Source organism: Sorex fumeus, unplaced genomic scaffold, assembly GCF_029834395.1.
Source record: "Sorex fumeus unplaced genomic scaffold, SorFum_2.1 ptg000043l, whole genome shotgun sequence".
NCBI lineage: Eukaryota > Metazoa > Chordata > Mammalia > Eulipotyphla > Soricidae > Sorex > Sorex fumeus.
Window position 1 is genome coordinate 31975343 of NW_026606100.1, and position 17108 is coordinate 31992450.

The 17108-nt window shown below is 45.8% G+C and overlaps 1 protein-coding gene across 1 annotated transcript; it reads left to right on the forward strand.

Annotated features, from left to right (window-relative positions):
• The first annotated feature begins 5036 nt into the window (after window positions 1-5036).
• BORCS7 (BLOC-1 related complex subunit 7) lies at window positions 5037-14592 on the forward strand. The gene is made up of 5 exons (XM_056120958.1): window positions 5037-5216; window positions 9202-9264; window positions 10676-10719; window positions 12295-12315; window positions 14400-14592. The coding sequence occupies exons 1-5, from the start codon at window positions 5079-5081 to the stop codon at window positions 14449-14451; spliced, it is 318 nt and encodes a 105-aa protein (XP_055976933.1). The 5' UTR covers window positions 5037-5078; the 3' UTR covers window positions 14452-14592.
• The last annotated feature ends 2516 nt before the right edge of the window (window positions 14593-17108 follow it).

Sequence of the window (17108 nt, forward strand, 5' to 3'; positions counted from 1 at the left end):
TTTAAAAAATACCATTTGCCCTGCTCTTCAGTTTTTTTTCTTTCATTTAAGCTTTCATACATTCTTTTGCTTTGCTACTTGTGTCATCCTGTCTTTTAGCTTTTAAAATTTCCTCAGAGTGGTGTCACTAAAGCCACTGTCTGAGAACTTACTGAGCTGGTTGTTGTGGGTTGAGTCTTCTGTGTTACTGTTTTCACTCATTGATCTTGGGGGTCTTCTCAGATCTTCCCCATGGGCTTTGCTCTGCCCGATTGTGGTGTAGGTGAATCTGTAGTTAGCCCTCCCTGCCGTTCTGAGGAATTAGGCTGGAAATTGCTCTTCTCTCGCCCTGCCTGTCCTCACTCAGTGCAAGGAAGTATAACTGTAAGCCCTGTGAAATTCCATGAGATGTGGAATTGGGCCTGTGAAGTGGCAGAGGTTGGGTGTAAAGGTTGGAGATTAATCTCTGGAATGGTATGGCGAAAGATTTATACGATCTGAAGAGTGATAGCACAGTGGTAGGGCATTCGCCTTACACGCGGCCAACATGGCCGACCCGAGTTCGATTCCTCCACCCCTCTCGGAGAGCCCGGCAAGCTACCGAGAGTATTCGATATGCCAGACACAGTAACAACAAAGTCTCCAATGGAGACGTTACTGGGCCCGCTCGAGCAAATCGACGATCAACGGGAGGGCCTTTATTTATTTATTATTATAATGGTACGGCAGTGAGCAGGGGAATGTTCAAAAGATGTGGAGTTGGGTCCATTGAAACTAAAGTCAAATTCTTATTACAAATTTTCAAGAAACGTAAGTTACTAACCTGTGTCACTTGACAACTCAGAAAATGCTTCTTGAAAATTTTTTTTAAGATTTGTTTGGGGAAGGGATTTTTTACATGGTGGGGGCACATCAGGCAATGCTCAGGGCTTACTTCCATCTCTGCACTCAAGAATCACTCCTGGCGGGGCTCAGGGGACCATACGGGTTGCCAGATATCGAACTCAGGAAGCAAAGCAAGTACCTGAACTCCTGTACTATCCCTCTAGTCCTGTGATAGTTTAATTGATCTTATATTGGACATTCATTCAGGTTGTTTCTGTTTTTCTTAGTTGTTGATAAAAACAACACAAGGAATAGCCTTTGTACTAAAACCTTAGAGCGTAACTATTAATATTTTCTTGGAATAAAATCCTGAAAGTGAAATTGTTAGTGAAAGATCACATATACATATTTGTTTGGGTCACTTCAACATGCTCGGTCACTCTTGGTGGTGCTTGGGGGATCATATACACATACAGTGCCCAGAGGAAGGACCATCTGTGATCCCAGGAATTGAGCCAGGGTTAGTCATGAGCAAGGCGCGTGCTTTAAGCCTTGTACTCTCTCCAATTCCTGGAAGAGTGATTTTGAATGGCTTCTCCCTTTTCTTTTTCAACCAGACTTTTTGGAGGTACCACATTATAGACATTCATTTCTTCATCTCTTTTCTTTGAACCTTCATTGCATTTTGACCTTTGGCCTCAGTTCACGTGGAATGGCCTTTACCAAAGTCAGCAATTACTGCGTATTGCTAAATCTTTTGGGAACTCCTCTCATAAAAACTCCCTGTTGTTTGGGGTGGGGAAGTAGGGAAGAGGTAAGGCTCTTGCCTTGCTACACTGTTGATGGCCATTGGCTCTCGTTAACAACATCAAGGATGACACCAGGGTCATGCCTGAGAGAATATGGACTAGGCCCTGAGCCCTGCCAGGTGTCACTCAACCCCTTTGGCTGCAAAAACAATCTTTCTTGGCATTATAGATTGTTTTTGTTTGTTTTTTGGGTCACACCCGGCGATGCGCAGGGGTTACTCCTAGCTCTGTACTCAGGAATTACCCCTGGCGGTGCTCAGGGGACCATATGGGATGCTGGGAATCGAACCTGTGTTGGCCATGTTGGCTGCATGCAAGGCAAACGCCGCACCTGCTGTGCTATCTCTCCAGCCACTAAAGATTTTTTGGACCTACTCGGAACCCTCTACAATAAAATCTTGCACAGTTCTTGCTGCGATTCTTTCTCTTCTTCTTGCTTGTACAGTCTCAGGCATGTCAAGGTTCTTTAGGGGCCTGTCCTTGGCTCTTCTCCATGGACATTTTCCTCAACTTATCTTACCCCCTCAAGGTTTTAATTGCCAATAAAATCTCAAGGTTTTATTACCAATATCTGGCATCTAACAAAGAGGCGCTGTTCTTGACCGGTAGAGAATTTGGAAATGAAGGACTCCACTGATGATGTCCATCACTGTCGCCTCCATGCATCTGACTTCGCCCTGAGTCTCTGCTCTTGACCTTTCGGACCCAGCCTGCGCCAGGAGACCAGCCTACTGGGGAATCAGCTCTCAGCTGGACTGATTAAGCTGACCAGAATCTTTCTTTTTTAGCCCTGTGGTTTCGTCAGAGATGGTGGGCTTGCCTCAGACGCTGACTTTATACCCCCAAAGGCAGCTCCTTTGCCGCTTCATCCTTGATCAGGGCTACATCTGTCACAGCAGAGTTGAAAAATTGGAGTCATTTAACGAAGTGTTTTCAGGGTCAAGGAAAAAAAAATCACTGGGCTGGAGTGCCTGCTTTTCAGGCAGGAGGCCGGACTTCCATTGATGGTCTCCTGAACACTCTTGGGAGTAACCCTCTGAGCAACGCAATGTGATTTGCCCCTGAGCACCACCAGCGGTGGTCCTCAAACAAAAATAATAACTTAAAAAATTATTTTTATTATTATTTGGTGTGGTCAAGTTCGGGCTACCCCATGGTGCTCAGGGCTATTTGAGGTTCTGTGCTGAGAAATGAGCCCTCCATGAGCTCAGGGGACCATATGGATTGGTAGGGCTTGGAACCTGGGTTAGAGAGCATGCAAGTTAAGTGCCTTAACAACTGTATTATCCATTCATCTCTTGGTTCTTTCGGGAGAGGGTTCATACCTGGTGATATTCAGGGCTCACTCCTGGCTCTGCATTTAGGATCCCTCCTGGGTGTGACTAGGGGCCATTTGGGGTACTGGGAATTGAACCTGGGTTGGCTGCATGCAAGACAAGATTTCATTTTTATTTTTTTAAAGGGGCCATGCCCAGTGGTGCTGTGGCCCCCAGGGCTGTCAGCGGGTGCTGAGGAGAGGCGCACACAGTGCCAGGATTGAACTCAGGTTGCATTCTGCTGCTTGACCTATCTCTCTGGCACCGTCTTACCAATGTTTCCTTTTTGAGCCACATTTGGCTGTGCTCAGGGCTCAGGGGACCATATGCTGTACCAGGAACAAACAAGGTTGACTGCAAGTAATTGCTGCTGTACTATCTTTTTTTTTTTTAAATTTTTATTAGTGAGACATCATGAGGTACAGTTGTAGGCTTACAAATTTTTGTGCTTGGGTTTCAATTATACAATGATCAAATACCCATCCCTCCACCAGTGCCCATTTCCCACCACTACGGATCCCAGTATCCCTCCCACTCCCCATTCCCACCATTCCCCCCTGTCTCTGTGGCAGGGCATTCCTTTTTGTTCTCTCTCTTATTGGGTGTTGTGGTTTGCAAAAGAGGCAATGGGTGACAATCATGTTTGATCTATAGTCTACTTTCAGCTGCTGTACTATCTTAACTTGCTGTGCTATCTTGCTTGCTGTACTATCTTGCTTGTTGTATCTTGCTTACTGTCTTGCTCTGGTTCCCGCCATTTTTTTTTTTTAAAGATAAACACCTTATGGGGCTGGAGCAATAGCACAGTGGGTAGGGCGTTTGTCTTGCACGCAGCTGACCCAGGTTCGATTCCTAGCATCGCATATGGTCCCCTGAGCACCACCAGGGGTAATTCCTGAGTGCATGAGCCAGGAGGAACCCCTGTGCAGCGAGTGCCAGATGTGACTCCCCCACAAAAACAAAACAAAACAAAAAAAGATAAACACCTTATAAGCATGACTCAGGAAAACAAAAGAGAAAGGGATAAGTGAACAACAACAACAACAAAAATCCTGATGAGTCAGACTTCATACAAAAGTAAAGCTGCCTGGAGAAATCCACTGTTAAGAGGACGAAAAGGAGCCAGAGTGAGAGTATAACAGGTAAGCTCACCTTGCATGCAGCTGCCCCTGGTTTGGTACCCCATATGGTCCCCCTAGCCCCACCAGGAGAAAATCTCTGAGCAGAGTCAAGAGTAAGTCCTGCGCACTTTTTCTGTTGTGGCCTCCAAACAAAACAAAACATACACACGCACACACGGAACAAAAAAAACAAAACCTTGGGCCTCACAACGCACAGTTCTATCCCTGGTGCTGCGTTGGGCCCAAAGCCCGCGCTCTGGACGCCAATGCTTGTTTGTGACCTTCACCAATAGTTGGCTCTGGTGACAAGCTTTATCAACCTGGGCGTTTCTTGGAAAGAAGGATGGTAACTCGTTTATTTCCATGTGATCAGCGCAGAGCAGTGACTAAGCAGTTAATGAAATGTTTGTTAAAGCTGAACTGCACGACATTGATTAATTCCCGTTAACACTTAGTATACTTTCATGCTATTGCTTCTCTTCCACAGAAACCCCAGAGGTAATGAGCGATCACACAATTAAATGACTGAACTGGGACTCTCTTCCGCGCCTTTGACTCTGGGCCCTGGGATGACTAAAACTGTCCTTTATCCTCTCCGGCGACGTTTTATCTGGACCCGTTTTCTTCCATCACGATGTCAATCAACTGAGTATTTTGAAGGAATTTAAAAGTTAGCAGAGCAGGGCTGGAGCAATAGCAAGGCGGGTAGGGCGTCTTGCCTTGCACGCGGCCGACCCGGTTTCGATTGCCAGCATCCCATATGGTCCTCCGAGCACTGCCAGGAGTGATTCCTGAGTGCATGAGTCAGGAGTAACCCCCGTGCATCGCCGGGTGTGACCCAAAAGGCAAAAAAAAAAAAAAAAAAAGGCAGAGCGCAAGCTCCGTTATGCGCATGCGTCCGCTCTCTTTTCCCACAGCAGAAAAAAAAAAAAACCCACATCCCGAAGCTGTCCCTGCCTTCTGCCCTGCAGCTCTTTTGGCCCTGCGACGCGCCGTCGCTGGTGCGAGGGCGGTTCCTTGCCCAGGCGATGGCGACGGGGACGCCAGACTCGCAAGCGCGCTTCGGCCAGTCCGTGAAGGGGCTCCTCACGGAGAAGGTCAACACCTGTGGGACTGACGTGATCGCGCTCACGAAACAGGTGTTGAAGGGCTCGCGGAGCTCGGAGGTGAGCTACGCGCCGCCTCTCCCGGACCCATCGGCCGGGCGCTTCCTCGTCCCGCGGGGCCGTGGGAAGGGCGTCGCGTTGCATCCTGGGAATCGGAGGCTGCGAAACCGACTTGCGGACTGGCGTGCTGGTCGGCGCCGGGTGCGAGTTGCATTCTGGGAAATGTAGTCTTCGGGGTGTGTGTGGGGGGAGCCATGGGAGTCGGTGATTTCAGGCAGGGACCACGGGAGAACCAGGTCCTAACCGGTCCCTAACCTGGTTCTCGTGGTTTTTCCTAGTAAACGAACGCCTCTTCCTGGCTCCCAAGTTTCGCATGCTTTTAACGTCCCAGATCTCATACACTTTGGGGAGGGTTTTGAGGCCACAATTATTGGTGTTTTAGGGTGTCATTCTCAGGGTGGGTGGGGAGGTGCAGAGGAGATTAAGATTCTTCATGTGAAGCCGGAATCAGTCCTTTGCACTACCTCCTCAACCCTACTTCCCCTATTATTTTCTCACTCTCCCTTCTGGTCACAATTTCGGTCGTTCTGTTTCTTAGATTCCTTTGCTCCTTTGCTTTAAAAAGGATCAATGGAAAGCTAAACCGAAAGCAAATAAAAAAAATCTATGCATGAGAGAACAAGAGGGGCCAGGAGAGGCCAGGGATGGCGATCTTATTTATTATTTTGACTTAAGATATATGCAAAGGCTTATTTGTTTTAAAGCTTAAGTTCAAAAGGAAATAAAAGTTGCCTTGGAGAAAGAAATTGGGGGACTGTTAACAGTTCCCCTTTTTGCCTAGAATCTTTGATCTACAGAGATAGTGCAAACTTGATGGGGCACATGTAACAGTAGCTTAATAGATGGGCTACTGTGTTTAAATTACTAATTCAAATGTGGCGACTTTAAGTCTGCTAGAAACAGGGCACACATTATACTTTTTTTTTTTTTTGCTTTTTGGGTCACACCCAGCAATGCACAGAGGTTACTCTTGGCTCTGCGCTCAGGAATTACCCCTGGCGGTGCTCAGGGGACCATATGGGATGCTGGGACTCGAACCCGAGTCAGCTGTGTGCAAGGCAAACGCCCTACCCGCTGTGCTATTGCTCCAGCCCCCACACATACTTTGGATTACTAGTTTAAACAGAAATTGAATTTGCTTTCCTATAGCTACAGAAGATATATATATATATATATATTGCATTTTGGGTCACACCCGGCAATGCTCAGGGGTTACTCCTGGCTTTGCACTCAGAAATCACTCTTGGCGGTGATGGGGGGACCATATGGGATGCTGGGAATTGAACCCAGGTCGGCCGCGTGCAAGGCAAACGCCTTACATGCTGTTTACTTACTATTGCTGTTTACTTACTATTGCTCCAGAAGATTTATTTCTAAAGTCTCACTTGTAAGATTTTAAAACCGCTGTTAACTTGGTGGAAGTGGGTGGGTGTATAGTTTCCGCAAGGCTAGGGAAGGCCCTGGCGGCTCTCTCTTGGACTCCCGGACCTGGAGCGGCCCAGGCCATGGGGCAGACAGAGGAGGAAGCGAGGGCCAAGCCGGTTGATAATCAGTCGCCGTTTATTCCTTTCTCCCCACGCGCCTGTTCCAGTCTCACTAAGCCCCCCCGTTCTAGTCTCACACTGCCCCTCATTCCTGTCTCCTGTCTTTACCGCTTGTCTCTCCACCCTCCATCTCGCAACCTGGGCTCTCTCTCTCCACGTGCCAGCTCCTCATTCTTTCCCTACATTCTTCTTCCTCTGTCCCCCTTGCTAGTCTCTCTGTGCTCCATCTTGCTGCCCTGCTCTCTCCAACTCTCCAGCACTGGGGGTGGGGGGGGGGTAGATGCTATAACCCATCAGGTAGCAAAATCAACATAAGAAAGCCCTTCCTGTCCTCCTGTCAGGCTCAAGGGTGGAACCATGCCCTAGGGGTGTTCCTCTTCTTAGTCCAATAACTTTCTATCAACATCTTAATTAACATCTTGATTCTACTTTTTTTTTTTTTGGGTCACACCTGGTAATGCACAGGGTTCATTCACTCTTGGCTCTGCACTCAGGAATTACCCCTGGTGGTGCTCAGGGGACCCTATGGGATGTTGGGATCGAACCTGGGTCTGCCACGTGCAAGGCAAACGCTCTACCTGCTGTGCTATTGCTCCAGACCCTTAATTCTACTTCTTAATGTTGTGATTTTGTATGGACACAGTAAGAGGTACATTGAGCTTGTAGGGTGGCTCTCCTGGGACATCTTGCCACAGACTCAGACTACTTTGCTCAGGCCGGATTAATCTTTACTAACCCTAGTAGGGTCCGAATCTAGCTATTACTTTTTGGATCATGACAGCACTTGTCCATGACCATGCTCTTAACTTATAGTTAAGCAGTATGGCACTTTGGCCAGGCCCATTTTGATGCCAGGGTAGCACATAGCTCACAGCTTGCCCTGGGTCCATCCAGTCCCTCATCCAGACCCTGCTTTTGGGGTACTAGGAAGTAAAGGCAACTGAGGCTTAAATCGAGAGAACAGATGTCCAGGAGGAAAATATCATTCAGAGTCAATTAATTCCCAAGTTATAAAAATCATAGCGTTAGCTGTCTTCTTGTGTCCATACAAAAAGGACATTGTTCTCAATTCACTCTGCAAAGGACTTAAGGAAAAGAGAAAAGCAATATTTACAAGTCAACAGAGCACAAAGAAAAAAGTTAGAAGTAAACGCAGAGGAATGGGAGCACTGCTATGGGACTAACCCAGTAAACCTAAGCTCCCTGTGGCAAGGCAGAAAGGACAAACCAATGTTATCCTACAGGTGGGTCCATCTTGCCATGCTTGGCTTTCTCTTGGCTCTGCACTCAAGGATCACTTCTGGTGGGACTTGAGGGTGCAACCCAGGCATGGAACCTGGATTGGCCATGTTCAAGGCAAGTACTCTGCCCGCATACTGTGTCTCTGGTCCTTCTGCTATTGATTTCTTCTTGCCTTTGCTGACTCCAGTACTGCTGAGTCACAGGTGACTGGGTAAATCAGAGCTTTGATTTCTTGCGTCTATGCTGACTCCAATACTGCTGAGTCACAGGTGACCTGGTAAATCAGAGCTTTGATTTGTTCTTGCCTCTGTGCTGACTCCAGTACTGCTAAGTCACAGGTGACTGGGTAAATCAGAACATAGTGGCTGGTATCAGTGAACTCATTCTTATCTGCTTAGTGTGCTGGAGAGATAGGTCAAAGCCCTGAACACAGGCTTTGCATGTGGGAGACTCAGGTTTAATCCCCGGTACCACCAGGTCCCGGGGTTTGTCCCCAAGCCCCTTAACACTCTGCTCCCCTGACCCCCACCCTCACAAATACGCTTCCACACTTCTCATCAAGCCGTCTCCCAAGCCGCCCTTCATGGTGCTTCCCAGGCCTCTTCAACTCTGTCTTTCATTCTTTTTCTTTTTAACTTACTAATTTGGGGGTCACACCTTGTGGTGCTGGGGTACTCTTGACTCAGTGCTCCAGGCTCAGTGCTAGGTAGCGAGGGGGACCGTCTAGTGCTGGGGATCAAACTCAGGTTTCCAACTTGCAAAGCGTGTCTTAGCTCTTTGAGCCCAGTCTCAGTCTCATTCCATTTCTACCCTAATGCCCACTCCTTCATTCCTTCCCAAACAGCCCCACTCGCAAATTTTCCCAGAAAGAGCCTAAAGAGAGGCTGGCACTTGGTGAGGGGCCAAGGTATCTTGCTGTCTTCCCTGGGCACCTGACAAGTAAGCATGCCGTGTGGGCAGCTGCTCTGGATTGGGGGCAGTGGCCAGTGGGCAGAGGTTGTGCCCAGGCCAGAACTGCCACTGTCGCACTGAACTGGATCCCGCAGGCAAACACGCAGGAAGTCCTGCCCTGCGGCATTTTGAGTTTGCCACGTGTGTGGGGTGGGGAGGAGGGTGGCGGCGGTGGGGTCTGTGACCATGTGGGGAGGGCTTGGAGGGTTGGAGACTTTGATGATCACCCTTTGGTTTGTGTCTTCCAGCTGCTGGGTCAGGCAGCTCGGAACATGGTGCTCCAGGAAGATGCCATCTTGCGCTCAGAAGACGTAAGAATGAATTCCTTTTGTGCTTTGGAATCTCTAAAATGTGCTGTGCTTTATTGTAGCATGGAAGAATCAATCATGTCCATTCACTACCTCAGAAAAGGAATACTGCCATCTAAATAGAGGCACAGAAAACATTTTTAAAATTAAAAAACCGTTATAAAAATGGTCCTGGGTCACTGTCACTGTCACTGTCCTCCCGTTGTTCATCGATTTGCTCGAGCGGGCCCAGTAACGTCTCCATTGGAGACTTTGTTGTTACTGTGTCTGGCATATCGAATACGTCACGGGGAGCTTGCCAGGCTGTGCCGTGCGGGCGAGATACTCTCGGTAGCTTGCCAGGCTCTCCGAGAGGGGCAGAGGAATCGAACTCGGGTCGACCATGTTGGCTACGTGCAAGGCAAACGCCCTCCCGCTGTGCTATTGCTCCAACCCATGGTCCTGGGTAAAATAAAAAATAAAAGAAACTTTCCTTAATGTTATATATATGACAAACCCATAGCTAATAGCATACTTATCAGTCAAAAACTAAAAGTTTTTCCTCTAAGATAAACACAAATACAAGACTGTTTACTCTCACCACTGTTATTCACACAGTGTTGGAAATCACAGAACAATTGAATAAAGAAAAGAAAATCAAAAGAATCCAATCGAAAATAAATGTGGGGGCTGGAGCAATAGCACAGCGGTAGGGCGTTTGCCTTGCATGCGGCCGACCAGGGTTCGATTCCCAGCATCCCATATAGTCCCCCGAGCACCGCCAGGAGTAATTCCGGAGTGCAGAGCCAGGAGTAACCCCTGTGCATCGCCAGGTGTGACCCCAAAAGCAAAAGAAAAAAAAAGAAATGTGTAACTGTCTTTATAAGTAGATGCCATGATAATCTACAGGAAAAAATCCCAAAAGAGACCAGAAAAAGGTAATAGAAATAAGAAATTAGCACATTTCAAAAATCAGTATAGATAAATATAATGTATTAGCAAATGTGTTATGCAATGTATAATATAGTGAACAGCAAAAGCAAATTCAGAAAAACAATTCCATTGCAGTTTCATTAAAAAGAATGAGATCTAGAAATAAATTTATCCAGGAGGTGGAAGACATGTACACAAGGAAAAAAAAAAGTGCTGCGCTTGGGGCTGGAGAAATAGCACAGCGGGTAGGGCTTTTGCCTTGCACGCAGCTGACAAGGGTTGGATTCTCAGCATTCCATGTGGTCCCTTGAGCACCGCCAGGGATAACTCCTGAGTGCAGAGCCAGGAGTAACCCCTGTGCATCGCCAGATGTGATCCAAAAATAAAATAAATAAATAAATAAATAAATAAAATAAAATGTGCCGCGCTTGCATTTTAGAATGCATTTTAGGAAGGAGGAATGTTCTGTTTCACTGCTTGTCTCTACCTTTCTTTGATTTAGAGCTTAAGGAAAATGTCCATCATCACCACACATCTTCAGTACCAGTGAGTATAAGTGCTCTCTGCACTGCGTCCTTGCGTGGAATTCCTCCCCTCTCCCCACCCCTCCCACCCCCATCCCCCAGTGACTTGCTGCCCCTGTGCTTTAGCCAGGTTGGGAGGGAGGGTCGTGAATGGTTTCCCTCTGGGAGAGAGGCCCCAGAGGGCTGGAGCGCTGGGACCCATCCCCGCCCTGCTTGCTCCCACTGAGCACGGCCCAAGTGACCTCAGAGCTGGGAGTAGCTCCCAAACAATACTGGGTGACAGTCCAGAGGACTCGGGATCGGGGTGGTAAACCTCTGCCTTCAGACTGTGTTTCAGTGCACCTCTGCCTTCCTGAGGCCCCTCATGAGAGAGACCGGAAACCCACTCAGGGCCAAGGCCATGCCAGGACAGGGCATGCAGAGTGTTTGGCACCCAGGAGGCACTGAGTCAGCATTTTTCATTGTTCTCAGATCTCTTCAGGGGCATCTGCTCTTTCACGGGGGAACAAAGGCCACAGTCCCCCATGGAACGCAGTCCTAGCTTGGGATAAAACCCACCAGGACGGGGCTGGAGCGATAGCACAGCGGGTAGGGCGTTTGCCTTGCACACGGCCAACCCAGGTTCGATCCTCAGCATCCCATATCGTCCCCTGAGCACTGCCAGGAGTAATTCCTGAGTGCATGAGCCAGGAGTAACCCCTGTGTATCGCCGGGTGTGACCCCAGAAGCAAAAAATTAAAATTTAAAAAAAAAAAAACCCACCAGGAAATTTGGAATATATCGGTCCCTTCTCCATTATCATTTTGGATAAAATTGTAATTTAACCAGCTTGTCACAATATGTCATCGTATATCTGAGGTAGCAGTTTTCTACTTATATACCTGTTAGAAAAGATTTTATGCGGGGGCAGAATGATAGTATAGATCAGGAGTATGGATAGATCAGGAATGATCCCTGAGCACAGAGCCAGGAGTGAGCCCTGAGCACTTTCAGGTATGGCACAAAAAATAGGGGGGAAGAAAAGGAAAGGAAAAATTTGATTCAGAATGTAACTCTTGACATATCTGGGGATTTGACTCATGCACGAGATCTGGGTTCAACCCCAGGCACTGCAGAAAACTAGAATAAATAAATGGCTTGCTTGGGGCATATACCTATCAATATGCAAACATTGACTCCCCAAGCCCAGACTGTCTTTGATCCCTGCCTATAGTGTGTTGGGTCATGTTTGTTAACTCTGATAAAGTATTATTGCAGTTTGGGTTTATTTATTTTATTTTATTTTTTGCTTTTTGGGTCACACCTGGTGATATACACAGGGTTACTCCTGGCCCATGCACTCAGGAATTACTACTGGCGGTGCTCGGGGGACCATATGGGATGCTGGGAATCAAACCTGGGTCGGCCGCGTGCAAGGCAAACGCCCTACCCGCTGTGCTATCTCTCCAGCCCCCGGCTCAGGGTAGGATGGATAGGGGTACAGAATATGGCATCAGCTGGAAGTTTGTTCTGCCTCTTTCTCGCTGGCCGTAAATAGCTTCTGCTAGTTCACTGAGTTTTTCTCTGTTTGATTTTCCTCTTTCCTTTTCTGATTTAGGCAAGAAGCTATTCAGAAAAAGTAAGTAACCTCAAGAAGGTCGGGAAGTAAGGGATCAACTCAAGTAGTCTAGGGGCAGTTGTGCTGCTTAGCCTGGGATTAGTACAAAACCTTGGTTAATATGTGCCCTTAAATCAGCTCATTCCCTGGGATAGACATTGAGGATATAAAGAATAAAATATGTTTCAAAGACATGGAGGCCTGGATGTAGCTCCATGGTGCAGCACTTTCCTTGCATGTGTGAGGTCCTGGCTTTTTACTGATTTAATTTTTTTCAAAGAGTTATTCATAGTTATTGATTACATTCAATATTTCAGCACCAATCCCATCACCATTACACCTTCCCACCACTTTTATTTCATGTTTTCCCACCCCCAAAGGCAGATGCTAAATAATTTTGTATTTCTTGTTTTGGATAATTGACTAAAAGGCTTCCTTAGAGGAAAGTGTGTGAAAATTGTTGCGTCTCATTTGGAGCCATTAAGCCCCTGAATTAGAGATCATTAACATGTTGTTAGAGTTTGAGTCTTGTGTACTTATGTGTATCTATATATATATTTATATATATATCTCTCTCAAGATCAGTTGTCTTTACCTTACACCCTATCAAATGTGGTATGCTACTCTTGGTATATCAGTAGCATAATTGTAGTAAATGTCCTGGAATTCTGCAATTTTTCATAGGGTGCTAGAACAGGAGTTAAATATATATATATATATATATAATTTTTTAACTGGTTGAGTTAAAAATATATATGTTTAAAAAAATTTTTTTTACTTGTTTTGCTTTTTGGGTTACACCCAGTGGTGCACAGGGTTACTCCTGGCTCTAAACTCCGGAATTAGTCCTGGTGGCGCTCAGGGGACCATATGGGATGCTGGGAATCGAACCCAGGTCGGCCACGTGCAAGGCAACCGCCCTACCTGCTGTGCTATCACTCCAGCCCCAAAAATATATATATAATATTTTTAACTGGTTGGTGATTTGGGATCTGGAGAAATCTCTGCAGCATGCTGCTCTCTTCCGAGATTCATTTGTGAATCTGGATCATAGAGGGTTGCTGCTGCCAGGGTTCTTTTGGGGCAAGTGGAAGGACACACCTGTCCCCCCTCTCTGAAGTGCCCGGTGAAATCAGCCTTGCGTGTCATGGGAGACCTCTCTGCAGTGTGCTGCTCTCTTCTGAGATTCATATGTTAGTGTGGTCCAGACGTTGATCCCCAGCACTGTAAATAACAAGCAAATAAACCAACCAACTTTCCCTCCCACCCCCCCCCCAAAAAAAAACCCACAAGGTACCAGGGAGATAACTCAAATGGTTGGCGCGTACACTTGGCATGTGGAAGTGTCTGGTTTGATCCCTAGGCATTGGGGGACTTGCATGTTCCCCCAGGCACCACAGGGAGTGATCCCTGAGCACAGCCAGATGATGCCTAAAATCCCCGATGTCCCCTCCCCCCCTAAATATTTAAAAAAGAAAACGAAGGCCAGCAGTAAGTAAAAGCTTTCTAAAAGTGGGGATGTAGTGAGATATAGGAAGAGAAAACTTTTTATGCTGGGAATATTTATTAAGTAAAATAAATGTCCCAAGTCTTTAAATAATTTTGTTGGGTTTGGTTTGATTTGGTTTTTGAGCCACATCTCCTGATTCTTAGCTCAGGGATCATTCCTGGCAATGCCTGGGGACTATATTCAGTGCTGGAGGTTGCAGTGATGTTGGCCTTAATCAAGGCAAGCGTCTGAACCCTGTATTATTTCTCTGGCCCCTTGTTTTTTTTTGTTTTGTTTTGTTTTGTTTTCTTTCAGTACGGTAAATCTGTTCCTTGCAAGATATCAACTGGCATCATAAACCTTTTCCTTTCCTTGCTGAGCCATGGATTGATTCCGGAACCTCACACGTGCAAAGCAGCTGTGGTCTGCTGAGCAACCCCCAGGCCCTACAAAGCGTTTTCCTCAAAGTTTAAGCACCCCTAGGATCCTCATGGATCAATATAAGTTTCTACATAATTGTATAGTTCTTAGCTTTAGAGTACAAGTAGATTATCCACAGAGATGTCTTCTCAGTTCTCAGTTCATGCCAAATCTTTTGCTCTGTTTTGACTTGTAGTGTTGAGCAGTCATCGGATCTCCAGGACCAGTTGAATCATCTGTTAAAGTAAAACGGCCGATCAGAGGGCAGAGATGCTTCGGGGCCTTGGTTGTGGAGGCTCAACCTCTTACAGTACCTGCTGTGTGTTGCTTTCCCTGCCTTCTCCAGAGTTTAAGTAGACAAGATTGGTCATGATGTATAGTTTCTTAGTTTCTTCTGAAAGAAGTTAGGTACTTTAGGTACTTGGGTTTTTTTGTTTTGTTTTGTTTTGTTTTTTTTTTTTGCTTTTTGCTTTTTTTGGGTCACACTCAGCAGTGCTCAGGGTTTCTCCTGGCTCTGCGCTCAAGGATTATTCCTGGCGGTGCTCAGGGGACCATCTGGGATGCTGGACCCAGGTTGGCCAAGTATGTGCTAGGCAGGCATCCCCCACACTGTACTATTGTACTGTATCTTTTTATGCTTTTTATTTATTAGTTTTTGGGCCACACCTGGCAGTGTTCAGTCCTGGCACTGCTTAGGATACCAGATACGGTGCCAGGGGTTGCGTCTGGGTTGACTGTTGGCAAGGTAAGTGCCTTACCTGCCGTACTGTCTCTCTGGCCCTCTTATTGGATGTTATAAGTGGTTTTGCTATTTTGCCATGCAAGCAAAATGAAGATAATTGCATGCTATGGCTGAGCAACAGCCCCAGCCCTAAACTGATTCCTAAGCAAACATTTAGTAATGTTTTACTTTCATTAGTTAAAATTTAGTAATGTTTTATTGTGAACATATAAGAAGGATCGATAATCTCTACAGACTTTGCCCTTTCTCACCATTCTAACAAGAACTCGTTAACCTCATGGTACTGGGCAATCCTGGTTGTTTGTTTTGTTTGTTTGTTTGTTTTTAAATCTTTAACCTGTCAAAGAAAGTGACTTGCTTTCTTCATTGTAGCAAAGTTCCAAAGAAAAATTAGTCAAATGATATAATGTCCGGCCAGCTGCAGTCCCTACCTTGACCTACATTCCTGGGGGATGTTGTGAATCTTGATTCACTGGCCTTGGGTTCATTTTGTAATTCAGCTATTCATCAGCAAATTTACTTGGATGATAGTGCCAAGAAAGTTGAATGATAGCTGTTATGAGGGTTGGGCCATGGTTAAAACCTTGTGTTTGTAGACAAGAAACCCCATGGTCACTGACGTAGCTAAACATTATTTACGTTTTATTTATTTATTTTTAAATAGAAAGGTTTATTGGAGAGTAGAAGGAGAAAAAAGGAAATTCCCCAACCAGGAAGGAACTTAGTCTAGGAGTAAGTTCTTCATTGTTTGGTTTTAAAATGAGAGTCTATCCTGTTCAAATTCAGTTTACTTAATAAAAGTAAAGAAAGCTAACTTTAAAAAAAGTGTTTTCTGTAAAAGAAAGATAACTCTTAAAGCCAGTTCTATTCCATATACTCCTAAAGTATAGAAAAGGATAGTATGATATTCAGTTCATTTGCCCAAGTGTGTGTTTCAGTACAAAAACAAAAAAGTGAGGACTTGCATGCAAGAACCCAGCCTTCAGTTTGTAGCATTACATGGTCACCCATGCGCAGAGTTGGGAGCAGTTCCTGGGCACTGGCAGGTGTGACCCTAAAACAGAAACCAAAACAAGGGGGGAAAATAAAATAAGATGGCACAAGACTATGTAGCAAATTTTTTTTTGAACCTATAGGTGAAAAATCCTAATAAAGTCTTTAAAAACACTGCCTATTTTGAAACATTGCTAAAATAATTCTATAAAGAAATGCTTGACAGCAACTGCAAAACACAGTTCATTACTAGGAAATAATGAACTGCCCCTGATTTACATCGAAAACGCTGTTTGAAAAAATTCGACATCTATACTTTTGGTTGGTTCGTCATTTGTTCTGGGGCCACACCTGACTGTGCTTAGGACTTACTCCTGACTCTGCTCGAGAGACCATTTGTGGAACCAGGTCAACCCTTCTACTGCAAGGAAAGTGTGTTAACCTCTGTGCTGTCTCTCTGGCCCCTGCTTCTTTTCTATTTAACTTCTGTTTCTAAGTCACACTTAAGAATGTTTCTAAGAGCTGGGCAGCACAGAATTAGTCCTGTAGGTAGGGAACTTGCCTTGCATGTGGTTGACAGGGGTTTAATCCCTGGCATGGCACAAGGTCCCTCGAGCAAAATGAATATAGCTCCCACAGGTTATTTTTTGCTCCATAACTGAAATTTCAAAAGGCCTTTTCAGTGATAATTTCTTTCTCTTTTTAAGAAGATTTTTATTGAAACCATGAGATACACAGTTACAAATTGGTTAATGATTGGGTTTCAGTTATACAATGTTCCAACATCTGTCCATTCACCAATATGCATATCCCACCTCCAGTGTCCCCAGTTTTCCTCTGGCCACCCTTCTCTAACTATTTTTAAAGACAAAGCACCAACAAAATCTTTGAAGAACAACGAAGAATGCCAGAATAAAATATTAGAACTGTGAGGCTCAGTGTTTACATTCTGACCACATGTTTTACAGATGATAAAATCACTTCTCCAGGGTCAGATAAAATACTTCCCCAGGGTAGTCCAGCAGGTAGGGAGTTTACCTTGAAAGCAGCCAACCCAGGTTCAATTCCTGTCATCCCAGATCGTCCCCTGCTCACTTCCGGGAGTGATCCTTGAGCATCGCCAGCTGTGGCCCAAAAGACCCAACTTATCCAGCCCTTCCATCGAGTTTG